Raw genomic sequence first — 16,286 nt, 5'->3', positions numbered from 1 at the left:
GAAATTCACTAATATTTTGAATTCAGAGTAATTCTTTTTTAGTTTGAGAAATTTTAAATTCTGTATTTTTTTTTCCTGCCTTGAAACTCTGTATATGAAAACAATGGTACATAATTTTTTTTTCAACGTGTTGAGTAATCATAATTTTTGTAATTTCTCTTATTTCGTGCTTAAATAATTTTAACCACAATTTTAGCAATTTCACTGTTTCCATATTTTTCTTGTTTAAATAAATTTTAATAGACCCTCAGTAGACAGTGGTAAAGTGATTGTAAAGTACCGGGGTTCTATCCCAGATTGCGGTTTGAATCACATCTAACTGCCGATCGATTAGTACCCGCATGTCTTCAAAGTAAAGACGGACGGTGCGCAGTGCTCTCCACTTTGCCGAAATCGTGTTGTTGATCAGAAACAGTAAAACTTTTATGCACATTGCCCTTCTAGACCACAACAAGGTGTTGTAGGAACGTTTAGATTTTTTTTTTAGTAATTAAAACCAATGTATACCATTATATTTTAAATTCAAATAATAACATATAACAATTATATTTTAAAATCTAACTTGAGATTTCATAAACTTTTTTTATTTAAAAGTAAAATACAACAATCTAAGAGCCTGCTCTTCCTAATCTAATTATTTTACATAAATATTACATGCTGTTAGCTAATTCGGTTATAAAATAAATTAAATAAACATAAAACTGCTATATTTTAATACATTTACTTAAAATATATTGTCTTAAAAACGGACAATATGAAGGCTGTGCCGTAATGACCATCTTTAATATATATTTTTAGAATCTTTCTCAATAATTAAGTCCAAAAGGTATGCACATTAGGAATCACAAAATATTTAAGCTATGAAAAAAAAACTATCTAAGTTTGTCGATTCACTATTGAGGAAGGAAGGATCAAAACCAGCTTACAATATGAAACTAACAATCACTTTTCACCTTTTCTTAGTTTCACCTGAAATTTTTTAATTTAGCCTTCCTCAGTAGTGATTCGTCAAGTTTTGATGACATTTTTATCCTATAGCTTTACATTAAATTGCAACTCCAAACGTGCATATTTCTTTGACTTCATTTTTTACTAAGATTCGAGAAATATGTATTAAGGGTGACCGTTAAGAAACACCCTGTTTTTCATATTTTCAATAATCGTCACTGTTTTTATCAAATTTAACTTTGGGCACATAACAAACGCAGCAGGAAGGGAAAAGGAACTTGGAAAGAAATGGTCCTTTGTGTGGATTATATGGATCTATCGCCAATAACGTCTGGGTGTTGTATCTTTGTTGGCAGGTTGCTTGATAACATGGTGGTACAAAGTTGCAGTAGGAATTATCGTATCTATAAAAAAAGTGAATAGCAATCATTATCCCAGTTATAATACTTAATTTTATAATTTTCAAACACAGTTGAACTCGCCTATGACGAACACGAAGGGGTCGCAATGTTCGCTCGTTATAACCGAGTTCTCATTAAAATGTTCGCGAAAAAATCGTAAAAGTTCGTACATGAAAAAGTTGTCACTGAATTAAAAATACAGTTCTTACATAATTTATTACTGTACAGAACAGAAGCAATTAGCTAATTTGCTTGGAATTATATTATTGCATTTTTGTTGTGTTATTGCTTTTTAAATAAGATTTAAGGCCCGAAAGACATTGTCAAAGGAACTCTTACTTTCGAAAAAAGTTTGCAATTTTTCTACTGTGAAACTGTAACGCACTGTAAAACCATTTAGCAATGTTAGGGCAGTTCAAAGGTCCGGAATAGCCTGGTTGGTAGGACGTTGGGCTCATGTTCATGAGAACGGGAGTTCGAATCCTGCCTGAATGCTGATTGGTGCACGTTAAATCTGTCAGGGTCGCAATGTCCTCCGAATTACCATAACGAATCAATACCTCTGGGGGTACTGAATTGGAGACTGATTGTTCTCTGATTCGGGTCTTGATGACGATCTGTGAATGGAGTACGAATGAGTCCGCCTTATAAAACGGGCTGTGAGGTGTGTGTGGCTTAAGTCGTATCCTTGGCCATTGACGGCGCCACTGAAAGACAAGAAACGCACTCTCTGCCTTAAAAATTCGCTTGGTTTCACGAAGCAGGATTGCTGGTATTGACCACTGGTAATACTAACATTAACAGGGCAGTTCAGTTGGAAATTCTTTTATAAATATTTTTCATCTGCCTTAGCTTGAAAAAAAGGAGAAAAAAACAGCTTAAATTTCAGCTACAATATCCTCGGGAGTAGGTATCTCGAAAGTGAAAACATTTTCAACAACACTTGCATAACTTTCAAATTATTCTCTAGTCTACTTCTTCTTTTTCGGCCACAAAATATTGATCGTTATAACCGAAGTTAACGTGTTAAAAGCGAGCTATACTGTAATAGGCTAAATATTGTACTAACCAAGTATTTCCAACTTCTTTACTGAATCCGAATTCTCGTTAAATCACAGTTCGTTAAAAAGAGCTCGACCTTGACCTTATTTGGAAAATACACGCGTTACTCTATATCCATAAATCATATTGTTCAGTCTTAAGCGAAACGCCATCTGTTGTAATTGTTTCGAACTAGTCAGTTGCTCTTGAACTCTTGTTTGAGCCAGTCGTGGCTACCATTGCAATAGCGCAATGATTTTGGTTTGATTATTTACAATTGTTAAATAAAGTATTGTTTGCTAAACTTCTAGTATTCAATGAACCAGCGCATTGTGTACAATCCTGTACACATATTACATACTTAAATCACCCACTAGTTGGTGAGCTATTGAAGCTAATATAAATATTTATCATCTTAGATATTTTTGTGATAAAAAAACATGTTACAAGCTTATCACCTATTTTCATTCATTCAGACGTTATTTAGTAACAAGAGCTGCAAAATTGTGAAATATAGATATTTTTTAGTAACACAATAATTATATTTTAATTCTCACAACACATTATAAAATACAATGCTTTCAAAGAAAATCAAACGATAACAATCAATAACGATAATATCGGGGTCAATAGCAAAAGCTTTAAATAACGAAGACAGATGATTACAAACTCTACACTTTCGCTAAAATTGTCGATAACCATAAATATCGAATAAACGTATTGTTGATAAATTTCATTGGAATAAAAAAAATGCTGATCAATGTAAATTAGTAAAAACATATCGAAATGAAAAATCAATATTTCATGACGTTGCATCGCTATATTGTAACACCAAACACTAGCAGAAATCTAAATATTGAAGTAGTATAAATGACTTGGATAAAAAATATGTTTCTCCCAAAGCTTTCAATACTTGATTTCTATTTTTAGCTAAAAGATATCTGTCTGTAAAATTTTTCACTTTTAATAAGCTTAAATTTAAAAATAGTAATATTTCATTTTATTACCATGGAAGCTTATTAAGGTAGCTGTTTTCTAGCTGTGGAAATATGGAACTAGAAGAAAATGACACTTCGTTTTGGCAATCATGAGACTGCAGAAAGCGTGATAACGTTTCAGCTTAGAATAAATTCAAATGTCATAATACAAAAAATCCTGAAAATGTGTGATTAGGCAGTTTAATTCACCTTTTTAGAATTCTCAAAAATTATGCCTGTCATGGGTCGTAAGTTATTGTTTAAGTGATTAAAAAAAATTGAAATCAGGGCAATAATTATTTGAGTTGGAAATATCAAAGGAAGAGTTAAAATCATAAAAAACAGTTGATTTGTCCAGTGAAATTGAGTATTTTAGGCTTTAAGTTCTATTTCAAGTAAATTTGTTTTCATGGGCTAAGGAAAATTTAGTGTTAAGCCACACTTTTTTCAACGAGGAAATTTTTACTTCAAACTATTCCTTATTATTGTTTCCAGCTTGATAATTTACAATTTTTATTTTGGAATTTCCATTAGATAACAGCACAACACCCAGAAAACACTTTATTGTCTTACTGGATAGCATGGTGTTATCAAGTTAAAATAAAAATTTGAAAATGTGGCTTATCATCATGTTACCTCAAACTCTTATGTTTACTTTTTCCTTACAAACTTCCAAAAGTGCTGGATCGCGATTTGAAAATATTTTGTTCTTCCTTATATAAATATTAATTTTTTACTTATATGCTGCATATATTTTTTACTTCTTTTAAACAAGGATTCTAAAAACATGCATTAAGAGCAGTTATTACAAAACACCCTGTGAATAATTATTTACCTGCATATAACTTCTGTCACAAACTGCGCATACTGTTCTGTGTTGATAATAACGACCCATCTGCCGTTGTTGTTCTTCGCCCATCCAGGACGTATCATACGCGTAATGGAATCACATACCAGAGCACCGTCTGCATTTTCTGCTATTCGTGGCATTCTTTGTTGTTTTAAATCTCTGAATAATTTTTCCAGGGGCCATTTCATGTACTTAATTACTTGGCTCACCACGTCTCTGAAACATAAGAGATGAGAACATTAGTGCATGTGATAAATTATGCTTTCTTTTACCTTTTGAGGAGACAAAATGTAAAGTAAGCATTGTCAGAAATTATTTTTAGGAATTCTTTTTTTCTTCTTTTTTTTTTAATTTTGAAATATATTTTTAGATGCAATATAAAGAAATATTTAATTTTACCTACTACTTTAAGGAAAAACTGCGTCGCGCTAAACTATTTAACGCAATAATAGTTTAAGTGATAGAATAATGTGTTAGGAATGTCTTGAGGGATACATTCCAATTTAAAATGGGAAATACAGTTGAACCTCGCTAACTCGAACCTCGATTTCACGAATTTTTCGATATCTCAAAGAAAAAAATATTCCCTTCAAATTTCCTATACTTCTTCTTCAGGAGCGCAACAGCCCTTTGCAGGCCTTGGCTGCCTCAACAGCACGCCTTCTCCAGCTCCCTCTGTCCATGGCAACTCCCCTCCAGTTCTTAAGTTTTAGGACTTTGAGGTCGTTTTCGGTGTCGTTGAGCCATCGAGTAGGTGGTCTACCTCTAGAGCGGGACCCCTGAGGGTTCTTGAAGGTGGCAATTTTTACAGGGCTATCTTCAGAGCCTCTCCAGATATGGCCGAGCCATCTTAGTCGGTTGCTTCGGATTATCTGCATAATTTGAGGATGTTTATAGAGCTCATAAAGTTCAAAGTTGTACCGTTAAATTTCCTATACACTCAACGTTAAAAAAAACTTGATTTCTCGAATTTTTTTTCTAATCCCTCGATAACTTGAATTTTTTTCTCCATAAATAGTGTAGATTTTTTTCCTGAAAATAAAAAAATATTCCAAAAAAAATTTTAAGAATAGAAAACTAATTCTCATAATTATAACCAATTCTCAAACAAGCACTTTCTTCAGTGAACACTGTAAGGAGATTTATTGAGAGGCAGCTGAATATGTCAGAGGAGGCATTTAAAGCTATAGTCCACTTCGAAAGTGCTATAGACAAACTTTTTTTACACATCGCTAAAGCAAACAACAATTGAATCTTTTTAAGTGTAAAAAGTGTTTTTAGAATAAATATGGAATAGTGAATAAGTTATGTAAAGAGCATTTTTCTTTATTCTACCATCGATAACATGCGATTTTCGATAATTCGAATTTTCGGTATCTCGAATTTTTTCTCCTTTCCCTTCAACATCGAGATATCGAGGTTTGACTGTATAAAACTTATTTCAAGATCGTGCTTTTCAGTAATTATTACAACTCAGAGACAAAAAAAAAAAAATTCATTCAATAATGTACCCACATTTCAGCGATTTATATCAATAATTGTAGCATTTAAATTAAGATCAAATTGTTTACTTCATTCGTATTAATAAGTTTATTATAGTTAACGAACTGCGAATAAAATTATACTGTGGTGTAGTCAACTAATCTTTAAAGTGTGCCAAGAAAATAAATTTTAAGTAAAAAAATTTGAATTTTTTATTTTTTTTTCAAGTAAATATCATATTTTTCTTTACTTGATTAAATAATAAATTTTTGAAGCCTGATTATATTCCAATTTTACTGAAAAATGAAAATGAAAAACTCGTAGCGCTTTTAGGAATTTACAAAAATTCAAGCATGGATTCAATATTGTAACACACGTCTTTATGATATGGGACAATATTTTCAAAATTAATATATTTCTTGTGCTATTTGGGTTTTGTATAATATTGCTTGATGTAATATCATTTTAAGCTATCATGATTTACAACAATTACAATAAGTTTCACAAACTGTTTTAGTATTTTAGTACATCGCAAAAATGCTTTTCAAAACAAATGTCTTACCTAATGAAAAATAAGGGAACTATCTTCGTTGATCAGCGAATTTAAACTTCTTGTTTGAAGACATTTATAACCTCGCCATTTTCTTTTTAAACAAATAAATTCTAAAAATTTGACTCCAAATGATCTACTACTTTACTCAATAACGTAATATATAATGAATCATTTTAGAACTTGAATTATGTTTAAATTCGCTGATCAGCGGAGATAGTTCCTCTTGTAGATGAACTTCTGACTACCACTTACACGGGATAATCTTCTTTGTAGCTGCAATAATATCGACCATACTGTGCACAGCCAGGTGGTTTCTTAGATCCAGCTGGTTCTTTCATTTCCTCCTCTGGACCTTTTTGCCATTCTTTTGTTGTCTCTGTCTCCTGTCTTTTGGTATTGGGATATTTCATGGGTGGCGGGAGTGCCGTTACTTGCGATACCCAATTAGCCATTCTCATTAACTTCTCTTCATTCAAAGCTTCTTCGGCAGGTTTGTCCAGAAAAATCCAAGTTGCCTTCATCTTCGATTCTTCCATGCCATTTGATTGGTTAAAAAATGGCTGCTGGTGGTTGACAGAAGAAGGAAAACGTTGTTGTTTATTTTCGATGTCTGCCACTATCCGTGAACATATATTAATAATGAAAAGAACTGAAATCAGACGGCCTAGCTGCTCCAGCATAGCCTCTAGAAAAAAAGAAGAAAAAATTTACATTTTCATTCATTTATTTAGTTTTTTTTCATTTAATTTGATTTTTTTAGTTTTCTCTAATTTTTCCGATCATTACAAAATGTCAATATTGTTTTTTTTTTTTTCTTATAATCTGAGGAATACGTAGCCAAAAATTAGAAATTTCTTATCTTAATAAGTAAGTCTTATTTAGTATGAACATGCTTTTTCGAATCTCTTGCGCCAACGAAAATATCGTTTTGCACCATTTTCAAAATAAACATAGAAGACGATGGCTAAACATAGGCTAAACTTGATCTAATTGTCATGAATAGTTGTGTTCTAACTTACATTAGCTATAAAACTAGCATATTATTCTCAAAAAAAGCATCATTTCATGCGACGATAGCTAATTATTCCGAAAAACGAAAAAACACGATTTGATAAAGAACACGATTCAAACACCTTAACTTATTAAGAAATGTTTTCAACACATTTCACAAGTCAGCTGCTAGCTAGATCTTTGAAATTCGCTCTTTGTGATGTTGTTGTTGTAGTTAATTTACGTCGCACGAGAGCTGCACAATGGGCTATTGGCGACAATCTGGGAAACATCCCTCAGGATGATCCGAAGACATGCCATCACAATTTTGATCCTCTGCAGAGGGGATGGCACCTCCTAGTCGATAGCCAGACGACCTACACGCGAAGTCGAGCACTTTACGGTAGAACAGTTTAACGATCACCAATACCGCACACCCTCGGTCCCTACGCAGACTAATCATCTTTGTGATATTAATTTCATAGGACTAGCACTAACTCAATCTGCACAAAAAATAAAAACATGAAAACTTCGCACTACTTTACTTTATTAAACCCAAAGTACTTTTGATAAACGAATACAAAACTCTAAGCGTGGGGGGAAAATGTCTCTATTCCTTTGTTCAAATATTGCTTACAGTTATAAGATAATTTGAGGTTTGTGCAGTTTTCATCTACGTAATTCAAATGCGAAATTGTTTTTTCCCCAAAATGTCCTTTACACAGATGCAATTTTTTGACAAGCTGCATTAGCTTGACTTGTCATTAAGATATATATACAATATAATATACAGTAGAACAACGTATAATAGCATACATAATAACATTATTTCTCCCAATGCTTAATCCAGGAGATTCCTTGTCTTTTGGATTGGGCTCAAAATTACAAGGCGATGGAGTTGAACATACATAGTCGTAAGCCAAAAATAGGGTCGACTGTTCAACGACGGTTATAAAATTGTCGGTAAGCGCCGCGGTGGTTCAGGCGACAGCGCATTCGCCTCCCAATGAGGTGAACCAGGTTCGAATTCCAGCTGTGGCTGGTTGATGCGAATTTTGCTCCCTGCTCGAACCGACCACAGTGTTGACGTAAAAATATCATCAATGGTTGACGGATCATGGGTCACAAACCCTGTGTTGTCGGGCTAACCAAGGTAGAGTTTCGTGGTTTTCCTCTCCATGCAACGCGAATAAGGATTAGTTCCGTCAAAAAGTCCTCCAATAAAGCTAGTTTGTTCCAATACTTAATCCAGGAGTTCCCTTGTCGCCTGGGTTGGGTTTACGGAGTTGAACATTGATAGTTGTCAATTCAAAATTGGGTCAGTTGTTCAACGACGGTTATAAAATAAAATCGTCGAAAAACGGTCAAAGTAACGATGGGCTATAAAATGGTGTTATGAATTCTAAAATGATTGAAACTTCTATTTTCATCTTAAACGGAATTCCAGTTTAAATTTGAGTGCTCTAACTAATCAGAAAGTCATCGAAACTTAATTATAAATTATATTTGGTGATAGTATAATGATAAGTTATGCTTGCAGCTGTGATAAAACAATTGAAACCATAACCACAAACACAGAAAAGACTTATTAAACACGCGAGAAAAAGATTGTTGCATCGTTTCAATACTATGAGAAAGTACAGGTACGATTGGTACATTACAGTATAGATAGATATTTATTTTAGTTTATTTGATACTGTAATACAAAATATACCTTGTTCTTCAGCTATATAATACATGATTCAGCCGAGGAAAGCATATTACGCCATAGATCAGTACTAATAAAATATAGCATTCATGATCAAAATTAGAAAGTACGTACAGTTAGATACATAAAATTAAAAATTATGACTAAAAATTAATAAATATTTTAACTAAATTAGTAAATACTGTATCCAAGATTAAAATTACAAAAATTTAGTCATAGAAAGTTTAACATTTCAACTTACAGCTTGCTCAACGACGTTGATTCCTTTTTAGAAGCAATTTAGGATGCACTCGAGCTGTTAACACGATCTTGTGTCCACTCTGTAAATTTCCGTTTGTCCCCAAAAAATGAATGGATGCAGATATTGATCGCATCGTTGCATGTCCACTTCTAAAAACGGAATAAGTAAGGTGATCTTTATAATTATTCGTAAACAATTTTTTTTTATTATTTTTTTGTTTGTCATCTTTTGTTTTATTTTAATCGCACGAAGGATCATCTTGGTCGTGCATTCGTTTAATTTTTAACCTTTTAGACGCAATCAATGCCTATTTATATTTGGAATCCATTTTTTTTTTTAAATTCGAGTAAAATATTTTTTTTCCGCATATATTCTCAACTGATTGTCTACATAAAACTGCAATTTGTTTAATCATCAAAAGCCAAAATTCGAAAGTGATGCATGATTAATTAAAATCTGATAAGTTTTTTTAAAAAGTTTTTCTTGTCTCAATACTTGTCTCAATAATTTTTGTTTACAAGGTTGAGTTAAAAATTTACAAATTGCAGTGCTAAAAACGTAAAAGACGCACATCCGCTATGCGAACCAATTCTTCAATGATAGTGTGAGAAAAAAGAAGAAAAAAACACCCGGGGTAAAGTAGTAATTTAATTTCAAAACTAATTATTCTGTTTAGATTATAAGTCTCTCAACCCGAGTTGGTGTGCGGAAAGTAAGAGTATAGCGAACTGGTAGAGCTTATTCCAACGAATAAAAAAATGTAACTTAAGCTCTGATGCTCTATCGTTTTAAACCAAAGAATCATGGTGTACCAGTTTCTAATTCTCGCCAAAAAAGATATATTGATATTTCGCTATTTCGGGTGCTTTAACTTTCCATACCGATAAAAAAGAAACCCTCTTCCACTAAGCCTTTCGGTCACTGGCCAATAGATCGTGGTTGAATAATGACAATTTTTCTTTCTCGTAAAGCATATTAATATCAAAATAAACGTTCTGTAAGCTATATATAAATACATTGATAATTTATCAAACGAATTTATTTTTGCGTTCATTTCTGTAATACCGAGTATCCTGTAAGTGATCACTAATTACCTCAAACCTGGGTAATTAATCTCTTTATTAAAATAAACAAAAAGTTAATTAATTTCAGATAATGCATACAATGAATAACGCGTTGCTTATTGCGCTCCAAACCTAAATAAATTCGCATTTTTATGATTTTTTTTATCAAAAAATATCACGTGTAAAATTATTTTTCGAATATTACAACCAATTAGTCCAGTTCTATAATCTTTTGTTTGAAAAGTATCTTACACATAATTAAAAAATAGTATTTTATTAATATTTTATCGTGAAAGGAAAGAACACACGCTCTAAATAGTTTTTTAGCAAACAATTACAAATTGACATGTTTTTAAGATCATTTCCTAATTTTTAAAGTAACCGACAGGGTAAAAATTAATTATTTCGACAAAAAATTCTATTACTATTATTATAATAATAATTATAATTATTATTCATCTTTGACTTTTATTTCATTAGCTTTTCAAAACACTTTGAAATTTTGATCTTCGATTTATAAAAATGAATTTATAGTAATTTCTTCGCTGACCGGTTGTAATTTTCCGAAAATTTATTATGTATGAAATAAATTATGTTTTTAAAGCGAATAAAATTTACTTTTTAGAACTTAATCAACTTTTTTGTTTTCAGAATTTCCTTGCATTTTAAATGCATTTTCTAAAAAACGTTGATTTCGAAAAAAAAAATCTTTACGCTTACACACATTACAAATAAAATTTATTATAGAATCTTATACTCTAGAAATCTTTGGCGTTTTGTGTATGTAGATTTTGCATAATAGTACAATGTTTTGAACCAAAAGCTAAGGTCTAAGTGTGAATTTCTATTTTCATCAAGCTTTAAATAAGAATATTTAGAAATTTTCATTTATGCATTGCAATTTATTGTAGAGCTGTTAGCGTGACATGAAAAATTTGCAGATTTTAAGCAATAATTTTCAAAATAAGAGCATTTGCTCTTATTTTGAAAAATATTTCATAAATTTTTATATTTTACTCAAAACTTATAATTTTAGACTTCTGCTTACCAAAATTATAATTTTAATTAAGTGATTTTTGAAATAATAAATTGTGCCGGAAACGATTGAAATATAATGTTTTGCTTAACATTATGTATTTTAATTCGCATTATTTTGTCTTAATTTATTTAACGATATGGTTTCTATTTTTCTTTTAATTATTATACTGTGACATCTTGCATTAAAGTTAATTTTACACCTTGTACTAATAAGTTAATTCGATATTCAAAATAAGTTAGGAGCTTTATATGCATAAATATTAATACTAATACTTATGCATGATAAAAGAATAAATTTTTTTTCAACAAACAATTTATAAATGGCGTGTTTTATTTATCGTTTTCTAATTTGAATTTTTATTTTTGGTTCAAATAGGGAATTCAAAATCGCTTGATGTTTTTGATAGAATCTTTTTTTTTTATTCGCATGAATTAAACATAAATGAACATCTCAATTTCACCTCGTTTTTCCAGTGGTTACCTGACAAATGAGAGGTCAATGCGTTTCTTTAAGATGTTTTCAAGGACAACCGAAGAAGCATGACCATTGGTCTGCACGAAAGGATCAGAAAATAGTCTTGTACTGTTTTTCTGTATTACCTATATTATTATTTTTTTCGTAGTTTCTGTCGTCAATTTTCGATTGTAAAATGATCAAGATTATAAAAATCATCAAATGAAAAAAAAAAAAAAAAACAATTGCCGCAATATTTTTTAGTTTATATTTTTTTAAAAGAAAAAACTATTATTTAGAGACGAACATTGAAACACATCTTGTTACATATAATGTACGATGCGCAAAAAAAAAAAAAAAGAAATTAATGGACCATCCTGAATAACTTATGATCTTCACCTTCTAGGACTCAATCTTATTGGTTTAAGCCAGAGGTCGCCAAAGTGGTCTATATAGACCCCCAGGGGTCTATTTAGCAAAAGCGGGGGTCGATCTGAGACAGGGGGGCGAATGGGGGTCGATCCGAATCGGAAGGGTCGAAAAAAAACGGTTCTCAATACGCAAATCACACATACCTAATTAAGTATGTATAATTTGTGAATTTTTTTTTATAATTGACCCAATATCAGTTTCTTTATAAAACATAAATTAATAAACGTATATTTATTGGGGTGAAACAAGTATTTACGTACCACCGCGCAGTGGCACGAACTCAGCGCACTTTATAAGTCATATACATATGTGCGCTTGTCCAAATGTCACGTGTGACGAGCAATGACGTTACAAATGCAAATATCACACGCAGTTTCAGCTATCTTTGCAAACTGTGTTGAATATTTGCAGTGTCACTATTAAAACTTTTATAGTTTTGGATAATTAGTTATGTTTCGATAAAACCATTCGTTTGGTTTAGATATCAATTTTAATTATCAATGCACAAAAAGGAAGGTAAGCATTAATAATATGGATTAGTACAGCCTGCGACAAAACTATAGCACACTTTGTATTTTTTTACGAAAATTACAAAATTGACCAATTTTGACGAAAATTAAAATTGATCAATTTTGAATCCAATATAGCGAACCTTGCAAAAAAACACCAGGCACACCCATCTCATTGATCAAGAAGCAGTAAATCTTTACTTATTATATCTACTTATGCATAATTACTTATCATTTAATAATAAGGTATTTAAATTTCAATATTAATATATTTTTCATAAAACTATTGTTACACAATGAACTATTACTTTAATAAATGTTTAAAATCATAAAATAAATGTACAAACACAGTATCTAATAGAGTTTTATTTTAATTAACAGAAAATTACTTTTGTGGGGGTCGATGGAGATTTCGAAAAATATATAGGGTCGATGATCAAAAAAGTTTGGCGACCCCTGGTTTAAGCAGTGGCCTCAAATATGTTAATTAATAAGTGTAGAAGATATTTTAAGTAACGAAATAAGAAACAAAAACATACTTACTCTGAATAAACATATCCCTTTTTTACGAATATCAATTTCTGACCCTTGAAATATAGGGGGCAGCCATCTTGGAAATAGGGTCCCAATAGTTTGGTTCAGACTGCGGTGAAAGTTTGAACCTTTTATTGTTAATTTTACTTTTTGCGTGTTTCGCTATATCTCGAGAAATTTGCAAGCGAATTAAAAAAATGTTAGCCCACAATTATAAAATTCGTTTATCCAAAGATAATTTCATATAAAAAAGGAATTTATAGTAAATATATTCTAGGGGTACACAGTTTTTACATCACTTAAGAGAATGCATTTTTACATGTCAAAATATAAAATTTGAGCAAAAATTGATCAAATAGTTCCTAAGAAATCGAATTTTAAATTACGATTTTTGTTTAAAAATTCGATTTTTCATGAACTTTTCAACTGATTTTAACGAAACTTTGGCATTTGCCATGCAAAATTACAATAAAATATTTAAATATATTTAAAAATATGTAAAAAGCTGTATTCCTTAAAATTCAACGTATTTTCGATTATTATTAAATTAAATAAAAATAATAAATATTAAATAACAGTTATTTTTGTGTGGATTATTTTATATAATCGAATTTTATAAATGTGCATTTTACATGTGAATAATTGAATAATTGTAAAATTTTACAGTTTGCTTAAAAAGTTCTCGAGATGTAGCGAAATACGCAAAAAGTAAAACTGACATTTAAAGGTTCGAACTTCGAACGCTCTCTATGGGAACCATATATCCCAGATGGCGGCTACTCCCTATATTTTGGAATCAAAAATCCAAATCATAAAATAATTATGTTTATTCAGAAAAAAGTATGGTTTTGTGTCTGATTTCGTAACTTAAAATGACGTCGGCACTTAGCATAGGCATAGCTGAGATCGCGCCTTGAGCCTTTAGTCAAAAACGCAAAATTCCGATTATTAGATCAGAAGTTATTCAAGGTAATCCGTTTTTTCTTTCTTTCTTTTTTTAAGTATTGTACAGTGCGCAAAATAATAAATGGAGCACTTTAATAATTTTCACCTAATAATAGAATTTATTGCGTATTAAGAGATACAATCTTAATCGCTTAAGAGTAGTCTTCAATATGATAAATAATTGTGGTGACAATTATTTCATTTAAAAAATTTTGCATTAAAAAGCAATTATTTGTCATTATTTTTAAAGATGCCTCTTTCTTAACAGATTTTGATTCTCGATCAGTGTTTCCCAAACTTTGACTTTTGTGTACCCTTTCTAAATTTTTCGTTACGTTGTGTACCCCTAATTAAAAATGTATTTGTGTGCCCCTGATTAAATTGAATGCATTTTTTACCATAAAAAAAATTGCACAAAAGTTAAAAATCACAACTGGCAGTTGACACTACTAATTATTAACTGTTAAACTCAGCAAAAAATAACCAATAGAAAAGTACATAAACTTTCGTAATTTGCATGGCTAATTTTGAAATTTTCGTTTGTTGCAAGTTATTTCGCATAAGAACACGTACCCCCGCTAAACTGTTCCCGTACCCCTGGGAACAATTTAGCGGGGGTACCTGAAATAGTAATCCGATATTAAGTAAATACAATCCAAAAAAAACTGAAGTGGTAAGATATTACTTAATAAAAACGTTATTCTCTCCAAAAATATTTATTGTTATTTACATATTTTTGAAATGTATGAAGTTTATAATCAAGTAATAGAGATCTTATTGTTAAGCTCATAAACATTTTATACTTAAATCTGAAAAGTCAAGCATTATTCTGTGTAAAAAATATTTTTATTATTATTGTTTTGATACCTAGCGATTAATACATATTTTTACAACATTTAAAGTACGTAATTTCATATGACCAAATCCAAAATTTTATAGATTGGGCCAAAATTAAATAAGAATTTTAAGATGCCGCTTGTTAGAAAAGGTATTAATTACTCAGGAATATATATATTATAATGTGGTCGAGGAAGAAGTAGATAATTTACAAGTCTGTCAGATTTTAAGAGGACGCCATATAATTTCTTTCTAGCTTTAAAAATGTTATTTTTTAAAATCTTATATGTTCACAATGACGCCCAGTGACTGAGTGGTAGTGCTTTGGGCTCTCGTGTCACGGGTCTTTGGTTTGCTCCTCCGCAAGGTTGACCCCTCCTTTCATCCCTTCTGTGTTGATAAAATGAGGACCAAGCATGCTTGGGAACCAAACACTGGGAGTTTCATGTTCGGCTGACCACCCTACTGAAACGTCTGCTGTTGCACCCTTGAGCACATGATCAAGAAAGCTGTAGGCTTGGGCCTTTTATGGGGAGTTTATAGTTAGTCTAGTTATAAAGCGAGTTACAGAACCTCCTAGCCATTCGTCAGGACCCGTTAAGGTGACAATAATAACTAGGTATAACTATCTTAAGTAGGGTCACTGTTTATGACAAGTTTTAGCTCGGGTCTGCGAGAGAAAGGGAGTCGCCCTTCCTGAAGGGCGTTATTCTTGCTTCCATAGCAGCATGCAGACTTAGACTTTGTTGCGGGGGTACTCTTACTGTAGACAAACTATAGTTAGTAGTCAGTTTAGTACATGTTTAAAACAAATGCGAACTAATGCTGCTAGATAGTCATTAGATAGCGCAAATATATATTGAGATTTTTAATTCACGATCGCAACGCTCGAGTACGCCGTCTAGTGGGAGCCTGTAAATATCAGACATTAATTTATCACGTTTTCATTTAGTTCCATCAAAATCATTGACTGAATCAGGCGCCATTTTTTAGCAGCAAATAAGAAACAAAATTTTCCTAAGGAAAAGGCCGAAGAACTTGAAAAAAATCTCCAGAATATTAGTAAATCTTTCAGGAACAGAACACGCCAAACATTTGAAGAAAAATTCCTCAATAATTTTTAGTTTCTACTATCAACAAACTTGCAACTGATGACTTCTGATTTCGGATACTGTTACAGATGTGTGTATTAAGGTAAAATGCCTTTCTTCTGTCTTCAATTCATTACGAATTAAAGTGAAGTCAACATTGCTTTCGTCACTCCAGGGAATAAATATGAATT

At 31.4% G+C, this 16,286-nt stretch overlaps 1 protein-coding gene across 1 annotated transcript; it reads right to left on the bottom strand.

Annotated features, from left to right (window-relative positions):
* Window positions 1-562: 562 nt before the first annotated feature.
* Window positions 563-9,330, bottom strand: LOC107455421 (neurotrophin 1). The gene is made up of 4 exons (XM_016072977.4): window positions 9,192-9,330; window positions 6,505-6,937; window positions 4,203-4,433; window positions 563-1,352 (listed from the first exon to the last, which is right to left on the bottom strand). Exons 2-4 carry the CDS (start codon window positions 6,930-6,932, stop codon window positions 1,154-1,156), a joined length of 858 nt encoding a protein of 285 aa, XP_015928463.1. The 5' UTR covers window positions 6,933-6,937; window positions 9,192-9,330; the 3' UTR covers window positions 563-1,153.
* Between the last annotated feature and the right edge of the window lie 6,956 nt (window positions 9,331-16,286).

This window comes from Parasteatoda tepidariorum, chromosome 6 (assembly GCF_982258835.1).
Source record: "Parasteatoda tepidariorum strain Cologne lab strain chromosome 6, Ptep-v5.0, whole genome shotgun sequence".
NCBI lineage: Eukaryota > Metazoa > Arthropoda > Arachnida > Araneae > Theridiidae > Parasteatoda > Parasteatoda tepidariorum.
Note: the sequence above shows the minus strand (reverse complement) of the source record. Positions and strands in the feature narration are given on the sequence as shown.